This window comes from Heptranchias perlo, chromosome 25 (genome assembly GCF_035084215.1).
Source record: "Heptranchias perlo isolate sHepPer1 chromosome 25, sHepPer1.hap1, whole genome shotgun sequence".
Classification (NCBI taxonomy): domain Eukaryota; kingdom Metazoa; phylum Chordata; class Chondrichthyes; order Hexanchiformes; family Hexanchidae; genus Heptranchias; species Heptranchias perlo.
The window spans coordinates 41,818,528-41,845,527 of record NC_090349.1 but is presented as its reverse complement, the minus strand read 5'-3'; the positions used below and the strand labels follow the sequence as shown (position 1 = coordinate 41,845,527).

Sequence of the window (27,000 nt, the reverse complement as noted above, 5' to 3'; positions counted from 1 at the left end):
ATTCTAATGTAATAAAAATCAAAATGACCAGCTAGGTCATGAACACAGATTTGCAGCATGCTTCAGAAATCAGCAGCACTTACAAGAAACAAGAAACACCAAAAGACAGGTGCAGATGCTAAATATGAATCTTTAGGGGGAAAAAAATCACAAAACTGTGTGTTTATGTTCCAATTAGGCAGCTAACATGACTAAGTCAGATAATACAATGGCCACATTTACAAATTACAAGCACAAAATAACTCTCTCATCTTGCATGGTGACTTAAGATCATATGAATCCAATGGGCAATCTCAATACATTACAATACCTAAAACTGTGGTGATGCAAAGTGCACCTTCCAACTTTTTGAGTACAATTTGTGGGACAGTTCAAAACTGTATAAAGAAAAATTACAAAATATTCCGAATCTCAGTTGTACCATCATGGGGCAGCATACAATGTGGTCTTGCGACTTCCCAAGAGAAAGGAAGCATGCAAAAAATAAATAAAAGTGGCTGAGTCACCTCATACCTCCTCCATGCAACTGAAGCCTAAGTGACCTTGGCTGAGGCCTGGGAGCAGGTCCTTTTTGCCATGCAGATCGTAAAAAGCAAGAAAAAAAATCAAAAGCCACCACACACACACACACACACACACACACCACAGGGAAGAAGAAAAGTTAAATTCTTAGCCCTAATAACCACTTATTATTCTATTTTAGATAAGATCCAGAATCACCTTACCAATAGATTCTTCTTTGCATACTTCTACTTTAGCCTTCACCTGCCCAAGGGCTCCTGCTGCAATGATTCCACCCAAGACGTCTCTTTCATCTAAAGATTTAGAGTTTATCGTACCTGAGCTACTGAGAGGTACTGGATTAGTAACAGAGTTATGCTCAGTGCCAGTGCAGTCTGGCTCCTCATTTATTTCTATAGGTGTGTTCTCATAATTTTCTGGGGACATTTCGCCATTCGTGGTCACTTTGGTTACCTCACCATTACTAGCCGGCACATTCTGCTCTCTCTCTTCTTGGTCTCTCATTTTCATGTAGTGTAGACAGGGAATGCTACTCTGTGGAGGATCATGTTTCTGCACAGAACAAAAATAAAAATAAACTTTTAATTCAGTGATCTGTAAGGTTCATAAAAGACATTTGGTAAAGACAATTAAACGTGACGATTGATGAAGAACATTTGAATGAAAGCACCAAAATAAGGCCACGTCAAGTACCCAAAAGAACACAGAAAGAAAGGTAGGGCATCTTCACGAGCCTACTCCTATTGTATGTCCCCCAGCACCCAACTAAGAGCGAGGTGCCTGCATGTCCCATGAAGGACCGGTAAAGGGAAAAGTTTGGGGAAGGGGAAAAAAGATACGAAGTTCAAGTCACCCCACATTTTTCTTGCACTTCACTTAGCAAATTCTAACAGAGCAGCACACAGACGTCGCGACAGGTAATCTTCTCCACAAGCAAATTGCGTGCACTGTTGAGACAATGAAAGGGAGTTAAATTGGCAGGGTGGGATGGGGAAGGAGAAAAGAGACATGGTCTATCCCCTCCATCACAGATTAATAAATCATAGCACCGCTGCTAGAACACAGCTCTGGAAACTAAAAATCCTTATTGGGGATAAGAAAACAATTCAAATTATGCCACTGGCTTTCTGGGGAAACACATGATCCAACATGAAGATCAAAAATATCCCAAGTTCAATCCAAGACCTATAAACGCGAAACAGCCAGAGGAGCAACTGGCCACCGCATTGCTGGGTTCTGCAAGTGGAACAAAATCAGCCATCAACAGCTATCTAGTGGACCTCTGCTAAAAGTGCAAAAATGCAAGAACAGCTCACCAACACTCACTATGAGAGTTCATTTGGGTGAGCATTGTGGGAATACCTTCACCACATGAACTGCAGTGGTTCAAGAAGGCCCACCACCACAAGGTCAAGGTCAAAAAATGTTGGCCTTGCCAGCGATGTCCATGTCCCAAGAATGATTTTTTTTAAAAAGGTACTGGAAAGTAGCCTGGACACATGGAACTGTACCAACATGAGTTACTCCCTTCAGCAGAAAATGAATAATATAACTACTTACAACAAGTCATATTATTTAATTTATTACCTACCCTGATGCTTCCGGTTCCCAAGAAATAAGGTCGTGACCAGGTAACCACTCTGGTTTCTCTGTGCAGGTAAACTGGAATACCAGAATTATGGAATGTCATGATCCAACCGTCAGGAAGGGGTTCAGTCGGTGGACGGCCACGATCTATAAAGATTAAAACAAATTTAATACCACGCAAAGTGCAAGGAGTTTTAATTCAGTCACAATACAAAAATAAAAGCCCGAGGGATGAAAATGTAATAGAACCAATTGACGACCATGGGGATCACCAGCCAGTGGAAACAGTGGCACAAAAAACACTCCACTAAGCTTATGGGAGCTAACAAAATGACTTCAAAAATCCAACAGGAAAACAAAATTGCATCGGTTGCTACAAACAGGAAGAAGGGAAGAGAATTACTGGAACTCCACCAGAACAAAACAGCAAAAACACGAACAATCCAAGCTGGAACTTTTAATTAATAAACCAATAGTGTCCTAAATATAACTGAAAGATGCATTAGGGATAATAAAATATATCTCAGAATAAACCAAAATGGGTTATTCACACACTTTCTGTAAACAAGTGCAACTGCACCCCTGGCAGAGACCTGGGAGCAGATCACCTGCCGAACTTTTGGCCAGAGAACAGCGCAGCCAATATAAAGATTGGGAGAAAAATTACTAACACACCTTAATTTTAGTGCAGGCCAACCTCAAATAAATTAGCATCTGTTCCATCTTTCCTCTGCATTCATCCATTGACTGAATGGAGATCTGACAGGCTTGCTTTGACAATTTGTATAGCAAAAACCCCCACTTCCAGCTTTATTAAAACTGTCTTATTTAAACTGAAGAAGTCTCCACAAGAAAGCTATAATTCTGTCAGAGCAGTGGGAGGCATTCAAGGAGGAGGTATTGAGGGTTCAGAGCAAATATGCTCCCACAAAGAAAAAGGGTGGGACTGACAAATCTGGAGCCCCCAGATGTCAAGGAGCATACAGGGTAGGGTAAGGCAAAAAAGGGAAGCTTGTCAGATATAGAGAACTGAATACTGCAGAAAGCATAGAGGAGTATAGAAAGTGCAGGGGTGAAATTAAAAAGGAAATTAGGGAAGCAAAGAGAGGGCATGAAAAAATATTGGCAAGTAAAATCAAGGAAAATACAAAGATGTTTTATAAATATATATAAAGAGCAGGAGGATAACTATGGAAAAAGCAGGGCCTTTTAGAGATCAAAAAGGTAACCCGTGTGTGGAGGCAGAAGACATGGGTATGGTTCTTAATGGATACTTTGCGTCTGTCTTTTCAAAAGAGGGGGGGGGGGGACGATGCAGGCATTGTAGTTAAGGAGGAGGAGTGTGAAATATTGGATGAGATAAACTGAGAGAGGAAATATTAGGGAGATTAGCAAATTTGAAAGTAGATAAATCGCCAGGCCCAGATGAAATGTATCCCAGGCTGTTAAGAGAAGCAAGGGAGGAAATAGCAGAGGCTCTGACCATCATTTTCCAATCCTCTCTGGAGATTTATGAGGATGTTGCCAGGACTGGAGAATTTTAGCTATAAGCAAAGATTGGAAAGGTTGGGGTTGTTTTCTTTAGAACACAGGAGGCTGAGGGGAGATTCAATTGAGGTGTATAAAATTATGAGGGGCCTAGATAGAGTGGACAGGAAGGACCTATTTCCCTCAGTAGAGAGGTCAATAACCTGGGGGCACAGATTTAAAGTAATTGGTGGAAGGATTAGAGGGGAGTTGAGGAGAAATTTTTTCACCCAGAGGGTGGTGGAGGATCTGGAACTCAAAGCCCGATAGGGTGGTAGAGGCAGAAACCCTCATCGCATTTAAAAAGTGCCACAACCTACAAGGCTACGGACCAAGAGCTGGAAAGTGGGATTAAGCTGGACAGTTTTTTTTTGGCCGGCACAGACACATTGGGCCAAATGTGTCATAAATTTCTATGATTCTACACAACGGTACCCTCGTTATTTCACCCCTCCCCCTAATTTTCTCCCTTCCCTCTCCTGAAGGCACCAACTCCCTCACTTGGGTATGGTTGTATGCAAGATGGCCACCCTCCAGTAACTCGCCCTAGTCACCATCAATACAAATAATTGTCAAATGATATTTTCTTTTCAATTCATTGTAGAGCACAGTCAGTCAAAGCACACTCGATCACCCTGAGGCCCAGGTACATGTGGATATACTAAAACACTGGAGAATAGCAGACCATGTTCCAAACTTTGCCAAAAAACAGCAAATACAAGGTTTAATTTAACTACAACACAGTTTTCACCCTGCATTCTGGTAGAGATGTAGGGAATCGACTGATGGCCTGATCAATGCCAACAGGAATTGAAAAAGAAAGAACAATGGCAACACAGATCAGGAAGTGCATTATCAATGGGTTAGTTTTCAGTCCTTTCAACTCTTGGGCCTGTGATTGAGCCAGATTCATGAAATAAACATCTTCTCTCAGATAGCTGTGTATGGGTACGAATGATACTAATGTGTTCAGTCTCAAATTAAATTCCTAATCAACACGCAGTCTACAACACAAAACTTCCCTTACATTGGCATTAATTCAGAGCCTCAGGGATGGATATTGAAATCTCATGCTAGAGCAAAATACCCGTTTAGACTTGCTGTATTCACATCATCTTAATGGCAAATATAATACTAAAATTAAGCACAGAGTTGCCAGTATAAAACGGTCCTTAAGTGAGGCAAGGTCGGTCAAGTTTCAAATTAAAGCCAAAAATGACAACAATCCGGAATTTATTGTGCAACATAACAAAACACTATAATGTACCTAAATGCCTTTGTTCATTCTTAGCCTACCAGAGCAAGATCACACTTTTCCAGATGACAACTGAAGTCCATAATTACACCATGTGGACCCAGTAACACAAGTTCCCTCCAAAACTCAGAGCCCTACCAGACACATACATAATGATCATGACATTCTGCATAATCGCAATAAAGTACATCAACAATGTCAGTGTCAGGAATTAGGGCTCATGTTAAAAAGATAACTGCCACAGAAGGGTAGGAATGAGGTAGAGTAGGAGGAGCTTCCATCTGCACCAAATCCACTTTACACCACACACATCATACTTGATTCCAACCTTGGATGCAAAAACGTGAATAATGTGTTGCCTTTTGTTAAACACCATCAAGTACCCATTTTAAAAATAAATTACAAATTTGACAATTCTTTATGCCCCAAGTATTCTTTTTTTAAATGTGTGCTTGAACAGTGAGCAGAATACTGGTTGGGAGAAGCTAATATAACATCTGCTTAAAGGAAGCCATTAACACCGAGTGTCTCAAATTCATCTATGTTGGTTGAGATCACACCCATTATCCAACTTAATTCTTCTTTCAGGTGAGGACAACAGCCTTTTACAGTTTAATAAAATGTTACAAAGTTTACAGTTGCGCCACATTCAGCAATGGCCATTCAACCATTCAGCCAATGTTGGAAACGTGACAACTCTTAAGACAGGTTTGTACAGATTTAAGACTGGCCAAAAACTCTCCAATACAGCCATTGTGCACCTTTATAGTATATGTGCTTTAATATTGGATCCTATAATCACAAATAAAACTCTGTTTTTACTCTTCACATACCTAATGCTTCCATCAACATTTATTGTGCTGTCGCTGAGGCAAACAAACCAGAAAGGTCCCAGGCTCAATCCCCAGCCTGTGCCAATTTGATTTTAGCCAAGGTGGTAGCTGGGGTACTAACGTAGGAAAAAACAAATCAATGAGAGTTCCTGCTTCCAATTGTCACCAATTATCCTATGCTGAAAAGTGTGCATATGTTGATGTTGCTCAAGGATAGAATAGGTTTCTGATGCTCTTCGTAATAAAATTGCCAGCCAACACTCAATGTTACCTGTGAAAAGTTATCATTTGAGTGAGGTATCAGGCACTGCCTGAACCCACTGAATTGTACAATGCTTTCAGCAGGAAAGGGAAGAAAATTGAGTTAGGTAGTGTAATTCACTTACTTTTTAACACAGTTTTAATTTTGGTCATCATTGGCTGCACACTTGTTTCTTCATCGGTCAGGTGGTCACTGTCATCAGCATTCTCCTCTTCAACCCGTTTCCTCTTTTTGGGAGGAGGTAGCACTGCCTCCAGGAGCGCATCAACATCATTATCAAAATCATCCTGTAAAATACAGTATTGAAGGCCATCCTACTATAATAATATGAAGATTTCTAAATGGGCCATTTGAAAAGAAAAAAAATGAAGATTTTAACTCTAGCTGTAGTCACACAATAATTGTGCAATTTATCTTGTTTGCTCCATTAAACTGAAGCTAAAAGATCATAGCATGTTCCAGCAAGTCAAATCAAGTTGTATAGGAATAGCCACAATACTGATCCTTTACCAAGTTGTCCCAAAACTTTGATGGGGATGCTCGGCAACACTGTCGCACATTTGATAACTGAAATATGTATATATATATATATATATATATATATGTATTTTAAAAACCTAAAAAGCCTGTCAGTTAATTTCAGAGTTCATGTTACTAAATAACAAAGTCTGCTGATGCTCCTTTGTGGACTATAGTTTCAGCTCACATAGAAACTATGATGAGTCATCTTAGTACCTCCAGTTTGATTCTGGGCAATTTTTAAAGCACTTTTAATAATACAAAAGTAAAAAGAATGCTGTTAGCTTCAAAAGCATTTTAAGTTGCTATAAAAGAGGTTCTGTGTTTCACAAAATCCTTCATAAACTAATAAAGTAATATAACATACCTGAAGAATTAGTCTGGTTAGCCCAAAGACAAACTTGTATTTTATCACTGGAGTTTATAACTATAATAACATTACATGGAATGCTATGATTTTAATTTGATGTCTTTGCCATTACAATAAATTTCTTTAAAGCACTGAAAATCGGTTCTTAAAGATCTACAAATAAATGATTTTACAGTTATTTAAAAAGTGGGCAGGTTATCTCAAATTGAAACACATAAACAACATAATGAAGATGCAAAAGATACTTGTTTCACACTTCCGTTGTCACAGTTTAGAGTTCCAGCCTGGGCTCGATGCCATCACTGTATTGAGCTTTATCTAATGCTCTGGTCAGTCTTCAGAGTTGGTTCATCCATACACACCTACAGATGGGTGGACACAACTCCGACTGACCAATTCATAGACAAGGGACTGGCATCAGAACTACGCAGCAGTTTGTGTTTCTGTTCATCCACTCTATTGGCTGAAGGACCACAGTTGCAGAAACAGAAGCTAAGTAGGAATGGAAGGATACTTTTACATTTAAAAAAAATTAAGACAACCTATATTATTTACCAATAATGCTAATTTTTCCCCCTTATCTATTTATGTGCACATATGTTAAATATAGCTTGCTGTACTGTGGACACATATAAACAGAAAATAATTTAGTCTCCGAAACTTCGCCAGCTTTAAAAGTTATGCAGATGTACAAGCTGTGCTGGTCAGAAAGGACTACGTGAACACACACAGGGTTCAAAATACTATACATATTACCTGATGCATGTAAATTCTGAGTGAGCTACTAAAAACCTGATCACAATGGCCTGCAAATCTCAACAGTTAAGAATTTTTAAGTCTAGCATATATTTTTGCAAATTAATGACAGGCCAATCTTTTTAATGAAAAGGTGACATGCACCAAGCAGGTGAAAAGGACAAAAGGGAAATGGAAGGGAAGGCATTGACATAACACAAGGATAAATCCACATGCAATCACATGTGCATGTGAGTATTTTGAACCCTGCTCACATACCTCAAATGAATAACTCAGAGCTTCTTCATCGACGTGATCCTGTTGAATGATCATTTCAGATTTGAAACCTGTTCCCTCTACATCATCTGTTTCAAAGTTTTCCGTAAAGTCTTCTAGTTCGTCGAGTACCGCAAATTCCACTTTTTTCTCTTGATTGTCTTCAACTTCTTGTTTATCAGTACTTTTACTACAAAAGCCCCCTGACCCCACTGCTCTATTACTATCAAAAGGAGTGCCATGCAAATCTCCATTCATGCTATTGCTAAATTCTGTATCTTTCTCACCAGATTCAACACCAGTATAAACTACCTGCCTGTCTTTGCTTTTACTATTATCTGTAAAGACAATACTAATTTTTACATCTTTGAGCAACTTAATATCAGGGGCAAACTTAGGAATAGCTGGTGCGTGACGTGCTGTTCTTGGATTCAGTGGACAGCTGCCCGATTCTGCTGTGAATTGGCTGTTAAAGACAGTGGATCCCATCGTAAGAAGCTGGTCTTGGCTGCACGTGTTACAGTCCCCAGCGGGGGTATCTGAAAGTCCATCACCACCAGAGCCAACGTCCATAACTTCTGCGTCACTGGACGTTTGCAGGGGAGGTGGTGGAGGCGGCGGAACACTTGGAGGAAGAGGTGGGGGACACGGATGGTTCTCCACATTCAGTGGTAATGCAGGCTCTTTGGGCATTGGTGGTGTACTTCCAAACATCTCCATCTTTCAAAACTTAATACTAAGCTATAAAGAGTCCTAAACAAATAATTTCTTACTCAAATACCCTACTAAGAAGAAATTAAACATATGCCAGTCCAAGTGAATTATCTGGAAGTTATGGTTCTAATCAAAATTTACTGATGATTCAGTTAAGCTGACTACATTGTTCTTTTCATTAAAGTAGACAGCTTTTAGAATCACTGTCTCAATTATTGGAAATCACAATGTATTCAGCTTAATCAACGTCTGGGATTAGACAGAGTTCATCATCTTGAGTCCTTAACACCATCTTCTACTGATCACCACCTGTACAGATAGAATAAAACAGAATTAATCATTTCCAACAAAGGGTCATAAACTATCACAGTGAAAACTGAGCTGTCACAACTATGCCATAGTACCAGTATAGTACTCTTAAACTTAAATTCCTCTGTCAGTTCTCAGTTCAAATATCAGATCACATCACCTAAGTCTGCAATTTATAACTTATCCAGCTCCTTTTAAAAATTAGTTAATCAACAAGCATTAAGAAATTATCCAGGCAGTTAATTAAATAATCCATATATAATGATAGTAATACTTCATAATTTCAAGTCACAGGGTCACAACTAGCACTGGCATTTTATACATATACAAGTTTAAAAATGTTAATGTACCACATGTGGTATTACTAAACCTAGTAATCAGGTTACAGAAAATGACGAGTCAGGGAGGACATAAACCACAGTTTACATCTTCCTGACATTAAAGGGGAAAAAAAAGTATTTACATCGCCCTTCTCTCTAAAAACCTCCGACAGTGCTTCACACAATGAATTACTTTTAAGTGCAGTCACTATAGTTACACTGGTAAATTTAAATTAATTACCACATTCTCATTACTCTTCAATTCGATATACAATACATTAAGCAGTACTGCATTAAAAATTCAGTAAGGTAAAATAAACAAATTTCATAGTTACACTACAATTTTTAGTTTCAATATTTAAAAAAACAAAATCTGGTTTTACAGCATTAATAGTCGAAGTTTTACAGTATGAGAAAATTCAAGATATAACATCTTTTTAAGTTTAAAAAAATACGACTTAGGTATAATTTTAACCCAATATAAATTGTATTGAAAAGTAATTCCCAATACAATATTAAGAAATTGCACCTCTTCAAGCAGCTGGATTTATCACACCCATTAAGTACAGATATGAATCTTCTCAGAGTTTTAAATTCCAATTACTCCGGACTTTCTGTGCATCTATTTGGACCGGTAGCACTGCGGCAGGTGTAGCATTAAAACAATTCTGATTAAAACTTCATCAGTGTAGGCCACACAGCAACAGGCCTTTGGTGACCATCCAGCTTCACTCATCAACCAGAAACCTGTCGCTGATTTATAGCAATCAAATACAGCACAACATTTTTCTTTTTATTAAAAAAAAAGAAGTGCACATATTTCATATAGAAACTGAACCCAGTTTAAATTTTGCCGTAATTTAAAATCAAAAGTTAAGTGGAGAGAGAGAGAGAGAGAGGGGGGGGGGGGGAAGAAAAAACCGACCAGGCCTCGAATCAGGCCTCGTCTCGGCTTCAACAAAAAGACATTTATTTAGTGAGTGCTTCAGACAGATTCGGCTGCATGAAATGCGCAACCTTATTTTGTAAAGTAAAAGGCACCGCCGGTAATTTTTTTATCGTAATTTAACGTGAGAAAGCCTACCATTATAGTCCGCGACATTTATAAACACCGTATAAATTCATCGCCTTCCCTTCGCCCATCGACTCCGGCACCAGCCGCAGCCTCGGCTCGAGCCCGCCTGACGTGATGATTGACGTCCCGCTCCGCCTCTCGCACGCCAGCGCCCGGGCCCGGGCTGAACGTCAATCAAAGCCCTGGCACCGCCTCCCGCTCCGCCTCTCGCACGCCAGCGCCCGGGCCCGGGCTGAACGTCAATCAAAGCCCTGGCACCGCCTCCCGCTCCGCCTCTCGCACGCCAGCGCCCGGGCCCGGGCTGAACGTCAATCAAAGCCCTGGCACCGCCTCCCGCTCCGCCTCTCGCACGCCAGCGCCCGGGCCCGGGCTGAACGTCAATCAAAGCCCTGGCACCGCCTCCCGCTCCGCCTCTCGCACGCCAGCGCCCGGGCCCGGGCTGAACGTCAATCAAAGCCCTAGCACCGCCTCCCGCCTCCCCCCCTCTCTGAAGGCATGATGTGGAGATGCTGGTGATGGACTGGGGTGGACAAATGCAAGGAATCTTACAACACCAGGTTATAGTCCAACAATTTTATTTTAAAATAAAATTGCTGGACTATAACCTGGTGTTGTAAGATTCCTTGCATCTCTCTAAAGGCAGAAGGGTTAAAAGTACACACACAAGGCGAGTATCCCAAGTCATTAACTGTCTGATTTTTTTTTCCAAACATAATTCTTTGCCAAGCATTTAAAAATAAACTTTCCTTCTTTTAAAAAAAAGAATTTGCATCAGAAAATCTACAGCTGACTTTTGTTTAGTCTTGTTCAACGACAACTTGCATTTGGACAGTGCCTTTAAATGTAGTAAAACGTCCCAAGGCCGTTCACAGGAGCGTAATGGGACACAATTTGACACCAAGCCACATAAGGAGCTATTAGGGACAGGGAAGAGATAAGTTTTAAGGAGTGTCTTAAAGGAGGAGGAGAGAGGTAGAGAGGCAGAGCTTAGGGCCTAGGCAGCCGAAGGCACAGCCACCAATGGTGGAGCAATGAAAATCAGGGATGCGCAAGAGGCAAGATTTGGAGGAGTGCAGAGATCTTGGAGGGTTGTAGGGCTGGAGGAGGTTACAGACATAAGGATGGCCGAGGCCAAGGAGGGATTTGAAAACAATTTTTGGACACTAAGGGAATCAAGGAATATGAGGATAGGGTGGGAAAGTGGAGTTGATGTTCAAGATCAGCCATGATCTTATTGAATGGCGCAGCAGGCTCAAGGGGCCGTATGGCCTACTCCTGCTCCGCTTTCTTATGTAACAAGGATGAGAATTTTAAAATTGAAGCGTTCCCGGACTGGGTGCCAAATTAAGTCAGCAAGCACAGGGGTAATGGGTGAACTTGGTGCGAGTTAGGATATGGGCAGCAGAGTTATGGATGAGCTGAAGTTTATGGAGGGTGGAAGATGAGAGGCCAACCAGAAGAGCATTGGAATAGTCAAGTAGAGGTAAGAAAGGTATGGGAGGGTTTCAGCAGCAGATGAGCTGAGGCAGGGGCAGAGATGGGCAATGTTACAGAGGTGGAAGTAGGAGGTCAACCATGTCAACGGCTGCATACAGGTTGAGAAGGATGAGGAGGGATAGTTTACCATGGCCACAGTCACATAGGATGTCATTTGTGACTTTGATAAGGGCCGTTTCCGTACTGTGGTAGGGGCGGAAACCTGATTGGAGGGATTCAAATGTGGAGTTGCTAGAAAGATGGCCACGGATTTGGGAGGCAAAACATTCAAGGACTTTGGAGAGGAAAGGGAGGTTGGAGACGGGGCGGTAGTTTGCAAGGTCAGTGGGGTCAAGGTTTTTTTGAGGAAGGAGTTGATGACAGCAGATTTGAAGGGGAGGAGATCAGTACCCGAGGAGAGGGAACCGTTAACAATATTAGCTAACATGGGGGCCAGGAAGGGAAGTTGGGTGGTTAGCAGTTTGGTGGGAATAGGGTCAAGGGAGCAGGAAGTGGGTCTCATAGTCAAGATAAGCTCAGAGAGGGCATGAGGGGAGATAGGAGAGAAACTAGAGAAAGATGTTAGGGCAGGGGGGGACCATAGGGGAAGTTTGGCTTGGTGGGCTAGGGGAAGGGAGAGAAGTGGCAGAGGCAACTGAACGGATGGTCTCAATCTTAGTGCCAAAGTAATCCATGAGCTCCTCGTACTTATTGTTGGAGGTGAGGGTGGAGGGGGCAGGAGAGAGGGGTTTCAGAAGACGGTTTGTGGTGAAGAGAAGCCGCGGGTTATCTTTGCATTCCAGAATGATCCTGGAATAGTGATCAGTTTTGGCAGAAGAGAGCAGGACCCGATAGTGATTTATGTGGTCCATTCAGGTTTGGCGATGAATGGCTGAATCAGTTGTTTGCCATACATGTTGAAGTCTGCATCCCTTAGACTTAAGGGAGCAGAGATGAGGGCTGTACCAGGGGGAACAACCAGGGTGAGAGAGTGTAATGGTTTTAATGAGGACAAGGGCATCAAAGGTGGAGGTGAGGGTGTGATTGTGCAGATCGATGGCTGCAGAAATGTCGTGGTGAATGGAGGGCCAAAGGCTCGGCAGTTGGGGAATTTGTAACAGTTGGGAATATCTCCTTATGTGGCTTGGTGTCAAATTTTGTTCGATAATCGCTCCTATGAAGCGCCTTGGGACGTTTTACTATGTTAATAAATGCAAGTTGTAGTTGTTGTTGTTCTCATAATTTTACAGCATAGAAGGCCATTCAGCCCATCATGCCTGTGCCGACTATCCAATTAGTCACACTCCCCTGCCCTTTCCCCATAGCCCTGCAAATGCTTCCTTTTCAAGTATATATCCAAATTCTCCAAGTATCTTTAAAAAAAATCTTTGTGGGTTATGAGTGAGACTGGACAAGGCCACATTTATTGCCCATCCCTAGATGGGTTATATCCCTGAAGTGAGCCTAGATTGTGTGCTCGAGTCTCTGGAGTGGGATTTGATGGTTGCGGGCCTTCTCCTTGAACCACTGCAGTCCTTGAGCTGATGGTGCCCTCAGGATGGTGTTAGGTAGGGAATTCCAGGACATTGACCCTGTGACGATGAATTTACAGCGATATATGTCCAAGTTGGGATGGTGTGTGATTTGCAAGGAAATTTGACCGTGACGGTGTTCGCATGACATTGATGCTCCCTGTTTGCTTGGTGGTAGAGAGCTGGGAGCTGCTGTCAAAGTAATGTTGGTGAATTGCCGCAGTACATCCTGTAGATGGCACATATTGCAGGTGGTGTGCCAGTGGTAGCAGCGGTGCCGAGCATGCAAACTTGATGGCGTCGAGCTTCAAGTGTTCTGACTGCACCCATCCAGGAGAGTGGAGAGTAGTCCATCACACTCCCGACTTGAGCCTTGTAAATGGTGGCGAGGTTTTAATGTGTTGAGAGATGAGTCACTCATCACAAAGTAAAAAAATCTGCATTTATATGGTGCCTTTCACAATCTCAGGATGCCCCAAAGCGCTTTACAGCCAGTACTTTTTTTGACGTGTAGTCACTGTTGTATTATAGGAAACGCGGCAGTCAATTTGTGCACAGCACATTCCCACAAACAGCAATCTGATTTAGTGATGTTGGTTGAAGGATAAATTTTGGCGAGGACACTAGGGGAGAACTCCCTTGCTGTTCTTTGAAATAATGCCGTGGGATCTTTTACGTCCTCCTGAGAGGACAAATGGGGCTTCGGTTTAATGTCATCCATAAGTCAGCAGCTCTGACAATGCAGAGCTCCCTTAGTACTGCACTGAAGTGAGCCTAGTTAGTGTGCTCAAGTCTCTGGAGTGGGACTTGAACTCAGAGGCATGAGTGCTACCACTGACCCACAACTGAAGCCTTAGTATCCAGCCTCTGCCCTGCTCTTGTAGCCATGGTGTTGATAGGGTTGGCCCAGTTAACCTTCTAGTCAATAGTGACCCCCAAGATGTTGATGCTGTAGGACTCGGCCATAGTGATGCCATTGAAGGTTAAGTGGAGATGGTTACATTTTCTCTTGTTGAAGATAGTCATTACCTGGAACTTAGGTGGCTGGTTAAAATTTACACCGCTTATCAGCCCAAGTTTGTTAGTATAATGCAAGGTGAACACAGTCTGTTCCATAAGTACTCCAAAAGCATGGGAGATCTGTAAGCGTTTTAAATAAGGAATGGAAGTAAATACTCAATGGAAAGACACTGAAGTGTGTGGAAAAACAGAAAGACCTAAGAGTTCAAATACATAATTCCCTTGAAGTGTGACTGCAGCTAGTTAAAACCTAGGCTTATGTATGTACATATATTTACTTTTCAAATATAGATACTATATTTATTTGCTTTCAATCCTGCAGTACCCAATGACTCTTTCATCACTTTAGCCAGTATCCCACAAGTTTTCCTCCTAGTCTCTTTCAGTACCTTGGGATGTATGTCATCTGGCCCAGGGGATTTATTAGTATTCAGCATCCTTAACCGAGCAAATACCTGATTTCAAAATCCTCCAGGATATCCTCTGGCTAGCAAGTCAATAGGTTCCTGCCTGGTGAATACTTCCAGAAAATAACTATTATACAATGTTACCATTTTCCTTTCATTTCCAATTATTCTACCCCTTTAGAGCTCTAACTTTATCCCTGATTACTCGATTACTTTTCAGTTATGTTTTCTTATGCTTCCCATCATTTGCTTTGTTTATTTTTAGTGCCTTCTTTGCACCCAATGGAACATTTTTTGTATTTTCCAATATCCCTCCAAAGTTCTCTCCCACTTTTTCCTTGTAAGCTTAGTATTGCTTTTCTTTCTTATTTCCATTTTAAGTACTCTGTTCAGCCATTTTGGGGATTGCTTGGTTAGGCTACACTTATTTTTCTTGAGTATACACTTATCTTGAGTATTTAATGTTGTCGTTTTAAAAGTTTCCTTTTTCCTTCAACCCAGTCATCTCAGCAATACATGTTAATTAATTTATTTTAGATAACGTCACCTATTGTTGTTATTAGTTTACCTGTGCAGAACCTTCTTAAATCATCCTGTAAAACACTGCTATCTTCCTTTCCTTGTTGTAGGTGACTTCAATTGTTAACCCTGTTGTTTGCCTGCTGGGAAGCTTAAGTTAGACTGTTTCATTTTTGGCCTTCATTTCAACTTTCGTAATCTCCAAATTAACTGCTTCTGTTGAGAATTTGCTTCACATATTCACTGCTATGTTAATTTTGTAATCATGTCCTCTTGTTCTGCAATAACAGTCAAAGTTAAATTATCATGTATTTTACTCATGCCCCACATCACCTGGGGATAATTTTAACCTATCTCGCCAGTGGGCAACCCATGGGATCGGGTGGAATGCTGGTTTTACACCCCACCCGATATTATTTTCCGTTGACTTCAAGGCAGAAAAAAAAATCTGGTGGAGTGTAAAACCATCGTTGCACCTGATCCCATCAGTTCCCCAATGTGGGGTGGGGGTTAGGTGAAAAATCCCCCCATTGGATAATGACATTGCACTTTTCTTTTCTCCAATGGAAACATGTTAACATATCCAAGTCCCTCAATAATTTAGAGCAGCGTTTCCCAACCTGTGTGGCGCGTCCCCGAAAGGTTCCAAAGGGGGTGGGGGGGGGGGGGCGCGAGGAGAAATAAAATATTTTCAGAAAAAATGATGTTGAGGTGCATCCCAAAGTGAACACTTCGGCCGTGCTCCCTACACGTGTAGCGGTTTGGGACACTGCCTTAGATTGCGATAATCCACTTATGTTACTGTGGGAGGCAGCCTCCCACACACAGAGCCCATTGGTCATTTGTCGGAGCGACATCATTGCCATTTCGTGGGACTTCCCCGGCCAGGTGAGTGGACGAGTTGAAATCTTACCCCACATTTATCCATCACTGTTGCAGACCGCTTACTTCCACTTCAGCAATATCGCTCACTTCCATTGTTGCCTCATCCCCACTACCACTGAAACCCTTTTCCTTATCTACACAACAGAAGTTCTCCTCACCATCCTCCTGAGCTCCACCATATACAAACTCCTACTTATTCAAACTCTGCTGCTCGCATCCTGTCTCACACTAAGTTCCGTTTGCCATCACCTGGGTCCTCACAGATCTCCATTGGGTTCCTGCCTTCCACTGCATCAAATTCACAAATGTTTCCTCTGCTCCACCACGGGTGGCCGAACCTTCAGTCATCTTGGCCCTAATCTTTGGAACTTCCTTCCTGAACCCTTCCATCTGGCTACTTCTCTCACCATCTCTATCTTTTTGACTATGCTTTCGGTCGACCTTCCTAACTTTTCTACGACCGCTCAGCGTCTGATTTTCCTTGGCGAAGCATCTTGAGGTGTTTATTACCTTGAAGATGCGCCATAAGTGCAAGTTGTTGCTCTTGTCCTTACCTGACATCAACACATGTGCACTTTCCAGATGATGTTTCTCCCTCTCCAGCCTAAGGATGCTGAAGCTAGCTGTAGGACTCTCGTAGCCTCCACGGCTGAGAATAAACAATTCAGCACAGAAGTTCAACAAGATTGGTGGCATTGCAAGCAGTGTAGATGAAAACATAAAATTACAAAGTGATATTGATAGATTAGGTGAATGGGCAAAACTGTGGCAAATGGAATTCAATGTAGACAAATGTGAGGCCATCCACTTTGGATCAAAAAAGGATAGAACAGGGTACTTTCTAAATGGTAAAAAGTTAAAAACAGTGGATGTCCAAAGGAACTGAGGGGTTCAGGTACATAGATCATTGAAGTGTCATGAACAGGTGCAGAAAATAATCAAGAAGGCAAATGGAATGCTGGCCTTTATATCTAGAGGACTAGAGTACAAGGGGGCAGAAGTTATGCTGCAGCTATACAAAACCCTGGTTAGACCGCACCTGGAGTACTGTGAGCAGTTCTGGGCACCGCACCTTCGGAAGGACATATTGGCCTTGGAGGGAGTGCAGCGTAGGTTTACTAGAATGATACCCGGACTTCAAGGGTTAAGTTACGAGGCGAGATTACACAAATTGGGGTTGTATTCTCTGGAGTTTTGAAGGTTAAGGGGTGATCTGATCGAAGTTTATAAGATATTAAGGGGAACGGATAGGGTGGATAGAGAGAAACTATTTCCGCTGGTTGGGGATTCTAGGAGTAGGGGGCACGGTCTAAAAATTAGAGCCAGACCTTTCAGGAGCGAGATTAGAAAACATTTCTACACACAAAGGGTTGTAGAAGTTTGGAACTCTCTTCTGCAAACGGCAATTGATACTAGCTCAATTGCGAAATTTAAATGTGAGATAGATAGCTTTTTGGCAACCAAAGGTATTAAGGGATATGGGCCAAAGGCGGGTATATGGAGTTAGATCACAGATCAGCCATGATCTTATCAAATGGCGGAGCAGGCATGAGGGGCTGAATGGCCTACTCCTGTTCCTATGTAACTTCAGATCATAACCATTGCTCCCATTATTTCCGACAGCAGATGCAGGTAATGGTTCTGCTGTTGCCATTTACAGCGACTCCAGACCCATCTTTTGTTTCTTTACTTGTCCCATTTCCACCCCCTTTTGCCTTGCACCATCATCCCTTTTGTCATTTAATCACTCGCCCTCCATCCAATCACAGGCCTTCCCTTTTGTTCTTTCCTCCCCTCTTCTTTCCCTTGCTCTGTACTTGCTAATAAACTGTTAAGTCTCTCATCTTCTTCCAGTTCTGACAAAACATCATTGACCTGAAATGTTAACTCTGTTTTTCTCTCCAAAGAAGTTGCCTGACCTGCTGAGTATTTCCAGCATTTTCTGTTTTTATATTAGTGCAGACCTTCATGGTCTGCGAGGTTTAATAGTACAGCATTTATCCATTCAGCTGCTTGTGGAAGCACCACCCCTAATTTAATGATGATACTGTGTGTCAGCCAACGGAAAGATTACAGCCTGCTGAATCAGACGTTAATTGCTCTGAACAAAGATTACAGCTTCAGCAAATGCATTTGGACATTAATTCTGCTACATGCAACAGAGAACAGCAACTGTAAGAGATCACTAGATAATATATTTTCTAAATGGAACTGTATTTTTTAAATTAGGAAAAAGCAGAATGCTCCATCCATTAACATGACGTAATGTGAATCCAGGTCTGCTTGCCAGAAGCCGCTTCTTTTCAGTAAAAATGATTTGCTCAACCTTTAGTGCATGGGTATTACTTAAACGCTTTATAAGTGCAACCTGTTCTTGTTTCATAGGCCTTTGCAATATTAAAACTCTCACCTAACGTTACCTTACCAAACATGAGCTTGGATTATAAATTGGCTTTTATGATTCTTTTTGTAATTCCACCCCAAAGCCACTGGGTGTCTGTTCAGCACAATCATTTCAGCAAATGGCAACTTAATAACGTGAAATAGGGTTCTTATCTCTGGTACAGCAGCGGCAGTCCAAATTTAAAAGTAAAGCATTTTCTATTTAACGCTCGACCACCTTTCCCGCAATCCTCTGGTGACCACCATACCCAACTGCAACCTGCTAACCGAGTTTGTTGGCCTAAAGTGCCTTATCCACCTCCCCATCCCCGCCTCCTTCACCCCCAGTCCTCCACCTCTCCCTGTCCTCCGATCTGCCTCCTCACCCCTTCCCTCATTTCTCCCTCCAGCGCCTTGGTCCTGTTATCTCCTTGCCCCCTGTGCAACACCATGGGAGATCGACTAGTAAATTACTGAATAAGTACACGGGAACGGAAAATCAAAATTGATCATAGCAGGGAAATTCCTCGGAAGCTGCTCCTATGCTGGCAGCGTGACTTTGCTGGATATGTAATGAAAACCACGTTAACGTGGTTTCCGCTCCATTTCCGACAAAAGTAACGCTGGTGGAGCGGAAGCAGCTCCGAGGAATTTCCCAGTACATGACTGTAAGTCTTCAAAATATTTAAATCAGTTAATTCTTTTTTAGCAGCAGATTATATTGTGATTAGGAAGTGACACTATTTTCAACAGCATAAATTTCTCATTCGGGTAGCTTTTATTGATATTAATATATAACATCTTATTATCAACAGTGATCATTAGGAAATGTAAATTTCTATTTACATTGTTGTTGCAAAAAAAAAGTTTGAATCACAAAACACAGTATTCAAGTTTTCAGTAGTAATCCTGCTTGATTAATTTCAACAAGTTGTTGATAAGAATTAGTCATGACCACAGGTGGGGAAATCTTAAATAATTATGTGTATCACCTAAATGATCCTAGAATTGCACCAATATAGTTTAATTTAGGTAAATGACAAAAAATATCCCTGCAGAATGACACATTTGCTAGATGATTTTTCATTTGCTGCAACCTGTATCCAATACATCACTCCCTGATATACAAACACTACAGAGTATAAAAATTAGCAGAACTTTTTTTGAAACAAAAATTAAACTGCTTATGTTAAAAGGTAGAAATTTTTGTGTTTGTAGAACGAATTCTTTTATTCAAATTACCGATGATTTTTGCAAAGACAAGTTAGGTTTAAGGAACGGTTGTTACAATATGACATGAAAAGATAATTCAACATCTAGAGATCATTACAGTTGTAAACAATGAGCTTTATTCTAAATGAGTGAGCATCCCCTTTGACATTTAGGTCAAAACCAGGAGCCAGAAATTCCCCTAATAATGAAAAATGAGGGGATGACATTTCTTTTCCATAATCAGCAACCTGCAAAAAAAAATTGCATTCTCAGGATTTGGAGTTTTAAATAATTTCATTCGCACCATTAACTATGGAGAAACGCAGGCTTCCTCCCTCCCATTCTCATTAAAAGAGGGTTTTCAGATCCTGTCCGGATGTTTCGATTTCAAATATTCCAACTTTGTTTCATTGTGTCATTCTTTTTATCACTATTTAGTTTCCATCTTTACTCATTTACCTATTCTTATCCTTTGTCAATCTGTCCTATCTCCTTTTTTGTTTGTTGGTATTTAATTTCATTGTGTTTCCTATTTAATTCATTCATTTTCTTTTCCTTTCTCATATTTTGTGTGAACTTTCCCTCAAGTGTTCACTTTTATTTTTAAAAAAATACAATTTATTCTTCATTTTGTATTACTTTCCCTCATTCTACTATTTTCTCTATTTTTAACAACTTTTCCTTCTTGACACAGAGATACTCGGCAAGAGCAATGCCACGAGAAAAGAGAGTAAGTCAGCAATGAATGTGAGAGACATAGCATAAAAAGAATGAAAGTTGGAGAAAATGTGATTTAAAAAAGAGTAAAAGAAAACCAAGTAGGAAAGGAACGGAAAAGTTGGAAAACAGCAGAAGCTTGCACAGCACAGGAGGAAGCCGCTCGGCCCATTGAGTCTGTGCCGGCTGTTTGCTGGAGCAATCCAAAATTAATCCCACCGCCTTGCTCCCTCCCCATAGCCCTGTATCTTCCTCTGCTTCAACTATTTATCCACTTTTCAATTATAAAATTCAATAATCTCTGCCTCAACTACTCCTTCCTGCAGCAAAGCATTCTATGCTCCAACAATTCTCTACATAAAGGAATTTCTCCTTACCTCTCTCCTCACTCTGTTGGTGACAATTTTAAAACATTTCACTGATTCCCCAGCAGGGCAAGGTTAGAAAACTGAATAATCTGTGGCTTACTTCAATATTGGAACTTTGGTGTCCTCAACTATGTGTTTTTTCAGGACCACAGGGCCTGCTGTAGTACTGTACTTTTTGTTTCTGTAACTATGGATCAGAGACACCAAATCACCACTGCTATACAGATGAGAGAGTAGGAGCTGTGAAGGAGCAAAGAGTTTTGTTCACAAATTACTAAAAGCTAGTGCACAGGTACAAGAAGTAATCAAAAAGGCTAATGGACTGTTGGGCTTTATCTCAAGGGGATCGGAATACAAAGTTATGCTTCAGCTGTACAGAGCCTTGGTCAGACCCTATCTGAAGTACTGTGTTCAATTTTGAGCACCGAACCTTAGAAGGGATATTGTGTAGATTCACCATAATGATACTAGGGCATAAAGAGTTAAACTATGAAGACACATTGTACAAACTTGGCTTGTATTCCCTTCAGTTTGAGGGGTGATCTAATCAAGGTGTTTAATATGGGATTTGATAGGATAGATAGAGAGAAACTATTCCCTCTGGTGTGGGAATCCAGAACAAAATGGCATAATCTTAAAATTAGAGCTCGGCCATTTAGATCAGGAAGCACATTTTCATCCGAAGGGTAGTGGAAATCTGGAACTCCCTCCCCCAAAAGGCAGTGGAGGCCGGGTCAAATGAAATTTTCAAGACTGAGATCGATAGATTTTTGTTGGGTAAGGGTATCATGGGATATGGAACAAAGGCGGGTAAAGGTGGGAGAAGGTGCAAAAAAGATTTACAAGGATGATACCTGAACTGAGAGGTTATATCTGTCAGGAAAGATTGAACAGATTGAGGCTCTTTTCTCCAGAAAAGAGAAGGCTGAGGAGTGATCTGATAGAGGTATTTAAAATTATGAAAGGGTTTTATAGGGTAGACATGGAGGAGATGCTCCCACTTGCAGGGGAGACCAAAACTAGGCACCATAAATAGAAGATTGTCACTAATAAATCCAATAGGGAATTCAGGAGAAACTTCTTTACCCAGAGAGTGGTTAGAATGTGGAACTTGCTACCACAAGGAGCAGTTGAGGTGAATAGCATAGATGCATTTAAGGGGAAGCTAGATAAACACATGAGGGAGAAAGGAATAGAGTTATGCTGATAGGGTTAGATGAAGAGGGGAGGGAGGAGGCTCGTGTGGAGCATGAACACCGGCACGGACCATTTGAGTCAAGTGGCCTGTTTCTGTGCTGTACATTCTATATAATTTTATGTAAAATAGAGTTGAGGTACAGATGAGGCATGATCGAATTGAATGGTGGGGCTGAATGGCCTACCCCAGTTCCTATGCTGCTATACAACATGTGCATCAAAAACCTATTACAGAATAAGAACTCTTGACAGTTAGCAGCAATCTCTGCATTGTGCAAAGGAGTACGTGAATACAATCTTCTTCACAATCATTGCAAAAGTAACTGAAGGAGTGTGGGTTGGTAACAGTGTTCATAGCTTAATTCAGATATGGGCAAACAAATCAAAGTCAAATATTCGATCATTCTCCCCAGCATGATAATGTTTCTATGAGGGTCGACAAACCTTTCAGTCACTGAGGGACTTGACTTCCAGGATCAGAAATAAAAAATGGATGACATCTGTTGAGAGTCACGCAGTTGCTGAAAAACGTATCCATTTCTATGTTGATTATTAACCCAGAAAACCTTTTGTATCTGACTTGCCCAAGTGATTACCTCCCCACACCAACATCCTCCCTTCGGTGTCATTTTCAAGTATTTTCTTCTACACAAAGTTCCCATGCATCAGATGCCCATCTCTGAGAGGATGGGCATTCTCCTGTTCCAAGGCTGCACCAACATCTTTCAGATATCATACATTAGTAAGCATGAGCAAAGTGAGTCAACTCTCTTTTGACTTTATTCCACCTTCCCAAATCTCAGACACAAACTGGAGCTCGAGAATTGCCCGATCGAGCAACGCTGGCACCCTCTTCCATCGTGGCACCTGCTTAGTTGTTTTTCCCTCTCCAACTTTGTTTTTCTTTTGCCACAAATTTTCTCCCCTCCCTGAAGGCATTGATTTGTTGCTGGGCATAGGCACTGGGCATCATCCAGTATCTCAGCAAAGTGGTCATTCTTCATGTGTGAGTCTAGACAGTGAGTGCTGGCATGCATGTCCGACCACCAAAAGCATCAGGGCTGAGCCCGCCCCATCCTCACCAAAACCCCACACATACGCACTTCCCAGGTGTCACTGCATACCAATAGGAGCAGGAATTCTGCCTGTTTTTCCCCTCCCTAGCACAGTGGCATTGAGGAAAACTGTAGCACTCCAACTGCTGTCTCAGCTGCAACCAACTAATTCAGCACAGACTGGGGACTGAATCTGGATCCAGGTCTTTACTGAGACAATCATATAGTTAGTTTGATTTTTTAAAAAATGAATTCAACTGTAGACCTGAGTCAGAAAAATTCTCTTAAGAACACGTTGCACTGGGACCAGTTTGATGGCTCCCACACTTCATTCTGCTTTGAATAAGGACACATAGACGGTAATTACTGCACCCTGCAGGTATTGTATGCAGATTTAATACATCTGGATTTTCCTGCACCACCATTCCATCATATTGAAACAAAGGTAAGGCTGCAGCTAACAACAGTTAACTTTCATTGTTGGCTGAAGAAAAGATTGGGCTGTTCGAATAGTTAATTTAAAAAGTTATGTGCATCTGAGGCATATTTAAAGGAAACATTCAGTAGAGTCTAGCCATTTGCACAGTTTTAGGTTTTACAGCATGCACCATTCTTTCAGAGAGGAGCTTTATATTGTTTTATTCTCTTCCTTCTGAAAAAAGATTAAGAAAAGTGCACTGACCAACAATCTTAACACCCTCGCGCTATCAGTCTCAATTATAATTTTATATCCATCAGCCTTGAGAAAAGCAAATATTAATAATTCTATTCCTTTGTAGTGTGGCCTGACAAGTTCACTCACAACTCCCCTCACGGTAAAATCCCAATCCCAGATGAAATGTCAATGGAGGAGCAGTACCTAGTGAAAATGACAGGGTAAATTCAGGGCTCTCAGCAGGAACCCAGGCTCGATGGGAACACGGGTTGAGGATCGGGTTACAACACTGTACTGCTAATTCTCTGAGCTGTGCTCTGTTCAGAAGTGGCTCCCTTGGGAGTGCATGAGTGCTGAGATTACCAAGAGGGCCTTCCCCACAGGACAGGCAGGGGAAAAAAATAAGTGAGGGAAAAGTGATTCCCTCACAGTGCAACTGTGTCTCCCTTTGTGACCGGTTACTGAGTTATATAGCAGGAGCCAGGGAGTAGGTCACCTGTCCCTCTAAGGCTTATAAAGAGGGAAAAACATAACTAAAAATTGTGTGGGGGGGGAAGGGATAAAAAAAATTACATTTTTTTCCTAATGCTCCACACAAAAGTGCAATCAACGTTTTTGAGAAATTATTGTATTTAAGCAATAGTAATCTGAAATTACCTGCATTATTTATAAGAATACAATTGCATTGGACAATGGTAGAATTATTAACCAAACTGGAACAAATATAAGCAGCTCCCAATACACACACACACTCACACAAACACACATACAAACACATCCACCATAAACTGCATGGAACACCAATTAGCAGAGATACTGTGCATTTAAAAGCAAGGCAGTTGCTAGGATGCAGCATGTTTTAATCAACTATTTACATCTGTAATGCCCCAGAAACCTGCAGGATCTGTGAAGTATGCTTTCATTTCTATTCAACTTTGTTTCCCGTTCCTTTCTTTTTCACTGTGCGCTCAATAGAAAGCTGTTAAGTCTCAAGTTCAAACTGGTAGGAGCTGACTTTCCATTGGTTTAAGTCGGGTTTAAGCATGGTACGCTCTGTGAAGGTTACGTGTCCTTTTGCATCAACGAGGATGACTGTGTTTGTCCTGACAAGAAAATAAATCAAATGTTTCAATGAACTTAAAAGAACTTTGGAGTTAAAAGAAAAAACACAAAACCAAAAGGGAACAAAAGTCAATAAGAAAAACAACATAAAAAGGGATGAAGTTCCATCTAATGATCACCAAAGTGCTGACTGCCATTCTTGCTATAGTGAGTCCAAATATGTAAGATGGGATGTAGATTAAACTAATGATGTAAAGTGTTAACTCTTTGAGAACTATGAAGTATTTAAGCCAAAGAAATATAACCGCAACAACTTCCTTATTCATCAAAACCGATGGCTCGAATTTGATGGTTTGATGTCTTCCTCTTCACTATTAGTTTTGTTACTCTTCTTTAACAATCACAGATTCTTAGTTTTGTACATGTTATTGTACGGCAGATTTGAAAAATAACTTGGGAAATGTAATCCCTAATGGTTTGATTGTGCAGAGTGTCAGTGTCTAAATAATCCATTCCAAACAAATTATCAAAAAGATACATATTACAAAGAACACTTTGGTTTTGCTTTTTGGCACAAATGATGGAAATATATATGTCCTTTTTGAATTGATTTGGAAAACACCCACCTCTCATCTGTTACTCTATTGTCCTTTCAAAAATTCTCTCCTCCCCATCACTCCTGGAGGAGTTGAATCCTGACTGGGCAAGGTTCCATCAGCTTGGTTGTCCTCTGGTACCTCATCCAAGTGACCATTATTCATGCATGAGCCTCGACAATGAATTGCAACAGTCCGCTGAACCACAGAAAGAACCACAGCTGGCCCTGATTACTTTCTCATCCGATGTTAAGATATGTACATTTCCAGCAGGGGTCACTGGATACTGATCAGGAACCCTGGCCGATATACACTCCATATATAGAGAGGTGCTAAGGACAATTCTCATGTCCCTACCACCACTACTGCAGCTCAACCCAGGTGGTTTGTCCATTATTACTTAGCTCTGATACCACTGGCGAAATAGCGCAATGCTGACTGCAACTCAAGAGAAACGACGATAGTTCAGAACTCACCGGGTGCCATAAGAGGAAGTGCGGACGAATAATGCCGAGACCTCCTTTATGATGGGTCGGATGAAATCCTGACCCTGCTCCTCTATATCAGCAGCTGGCAATTGGCTGGTAAGAAAATAATGACAAAAATCTAGTGTCAAACAGTGCTACGACCAAATACAGTGACAATTTGCTCAGATTTTAATCTTCTGCAATAAATCAGTGAAGTTCCCTTTCCTTTAACTTTGCCACAATGAGGTGCTCCATCTGAAGCAATGCAACTTACGTATAGAGATGGGCAAGAATCCCTGGTGCACTCGTGGCACAGCACTGTACTCCCAGAGAGGCTGAGTTTGAATTGCAGCCTCGGCTTGCAGTTAAACTCAACGATGTTCATCACATGGGATTTATGGCGTTAAAGTCAGCACTGGAGAGCGTACAGGCAAGAACGTAGTAAAGTGGGCAACATTTACAAACGGCCAATTTAAAACATAACACTGTGGAACTTCAGATCGGTGAAGTTCGCGCACAAACATTTAACAGGCTTGTTAAACGCCCTATCCCTGAATGTGCTGTTTTAAAAGGAGTATTTACCTATTTATTTTAAATGCATTGACAGCAAGAAAATAGAGCACGCAGGAAAATAGAGCACACAGGAAAACAGTACAGGCGCGCTGAACCTTTGCATGTCAACTTTGCCGACTGAACTTCTACGGTGTACTTTTTATTAAAGGAGACCACTAAATTAATGTATTTAATTCGTGACTCAGATATATACTGCAAGTCAGAAACCAATAGTCAGGCAAAAAAAGTATCCAATTCAACAGATTGGTTCTGCTTAAACCCAGATTTGTTTGACCAGGGAGGGGAGGGGGGATTCTTCCTCACCAGACAAATTGGATCGATTTTATTCTTCAGTCTTTTGTTTAAAAAGTATTAATATTCATTTTACCAAAGAGCTCAGCTTTCCTTTACTGTACCTTGTACTTGTTAATTTTTTCTCCCCTTCTCTTCCTTCCCAATACTGGCCAGTGAACTGTAGTAGCACACTCAGTGATAAAACCGATCAAAAGAACAACAATTTGCAGTTATATGGCACCTTCAATTTAGAAAAACATCCCAAGGCACTTCATAAAGGTGTAATTGGACAGAAATGGA

General features: G+C 41.3%; 2 protein-coding genes across 5 annotated transcripts in view; both read right to left on the bottom strand.

Moving 5' to 3' along the window:
* The window catches only part of dgcr8 (DGCR8 microprocessor complex subunit), a 37,911-nt gene extending 27,512 nt beyond the window's left edge, over positions 1-10,399 (bottom strand). Inside the window, exons 1-5 of the mRNA XM_068006127.1 lie at positions 10,314-10,399; positions 7,890-8,909; positions 6,111-6,273; positions 2,114-2,256; positions 726-1,074 (exon numbers count right to left, since the gene is read on the bottom strand). Coding sequence (XP_067862228.1) covers positions 726-1,074; positions 2,114-2,256; positions 6,111-6,273; positions 7,890-8,606 — 1,372 coding nt within the window. The 5' untranslated portion in view covers positions 8,607-8,909; positions 10,314-10,399. The remainder of the gene's footprint in view (positions 1-725; positions 1,075-2,113; positions 2,257-6,110; positions 6,274-7,889; positions 8,910-10,313) is intronic.
* Positions 10,400-23,437: 13,038 nt separating this feature from the next.
* Positions 23,438-27,000, bottom strand: part of tango2 (transport and golgi organization 2 homolog (Drosophila)) — a 110,039-nt gene continuing 106,476 nt past the window's right edge. For all 4 annotated transcript variants that reach the window (XM_068006123.1, XM_068006126.1, XM_068006125.1 and 1 more), the window contains 2 exons: positions 25,864-25,968; positions 23,438-24,832 (listed from right to left, as the gene is read on the bottom strand). In XM_068006123.1, coding sequence (XP_067862224.1) covers positions 24,712-24,832; positions 25,864-25,968 — 226 coding nt within the window. In that variant the 3' untranslated portion in view covers positions 23,438-24,711. The remainder of the gene's footprint in view (positions 24,833-25,863; positions 25,969-27,000) is intronic.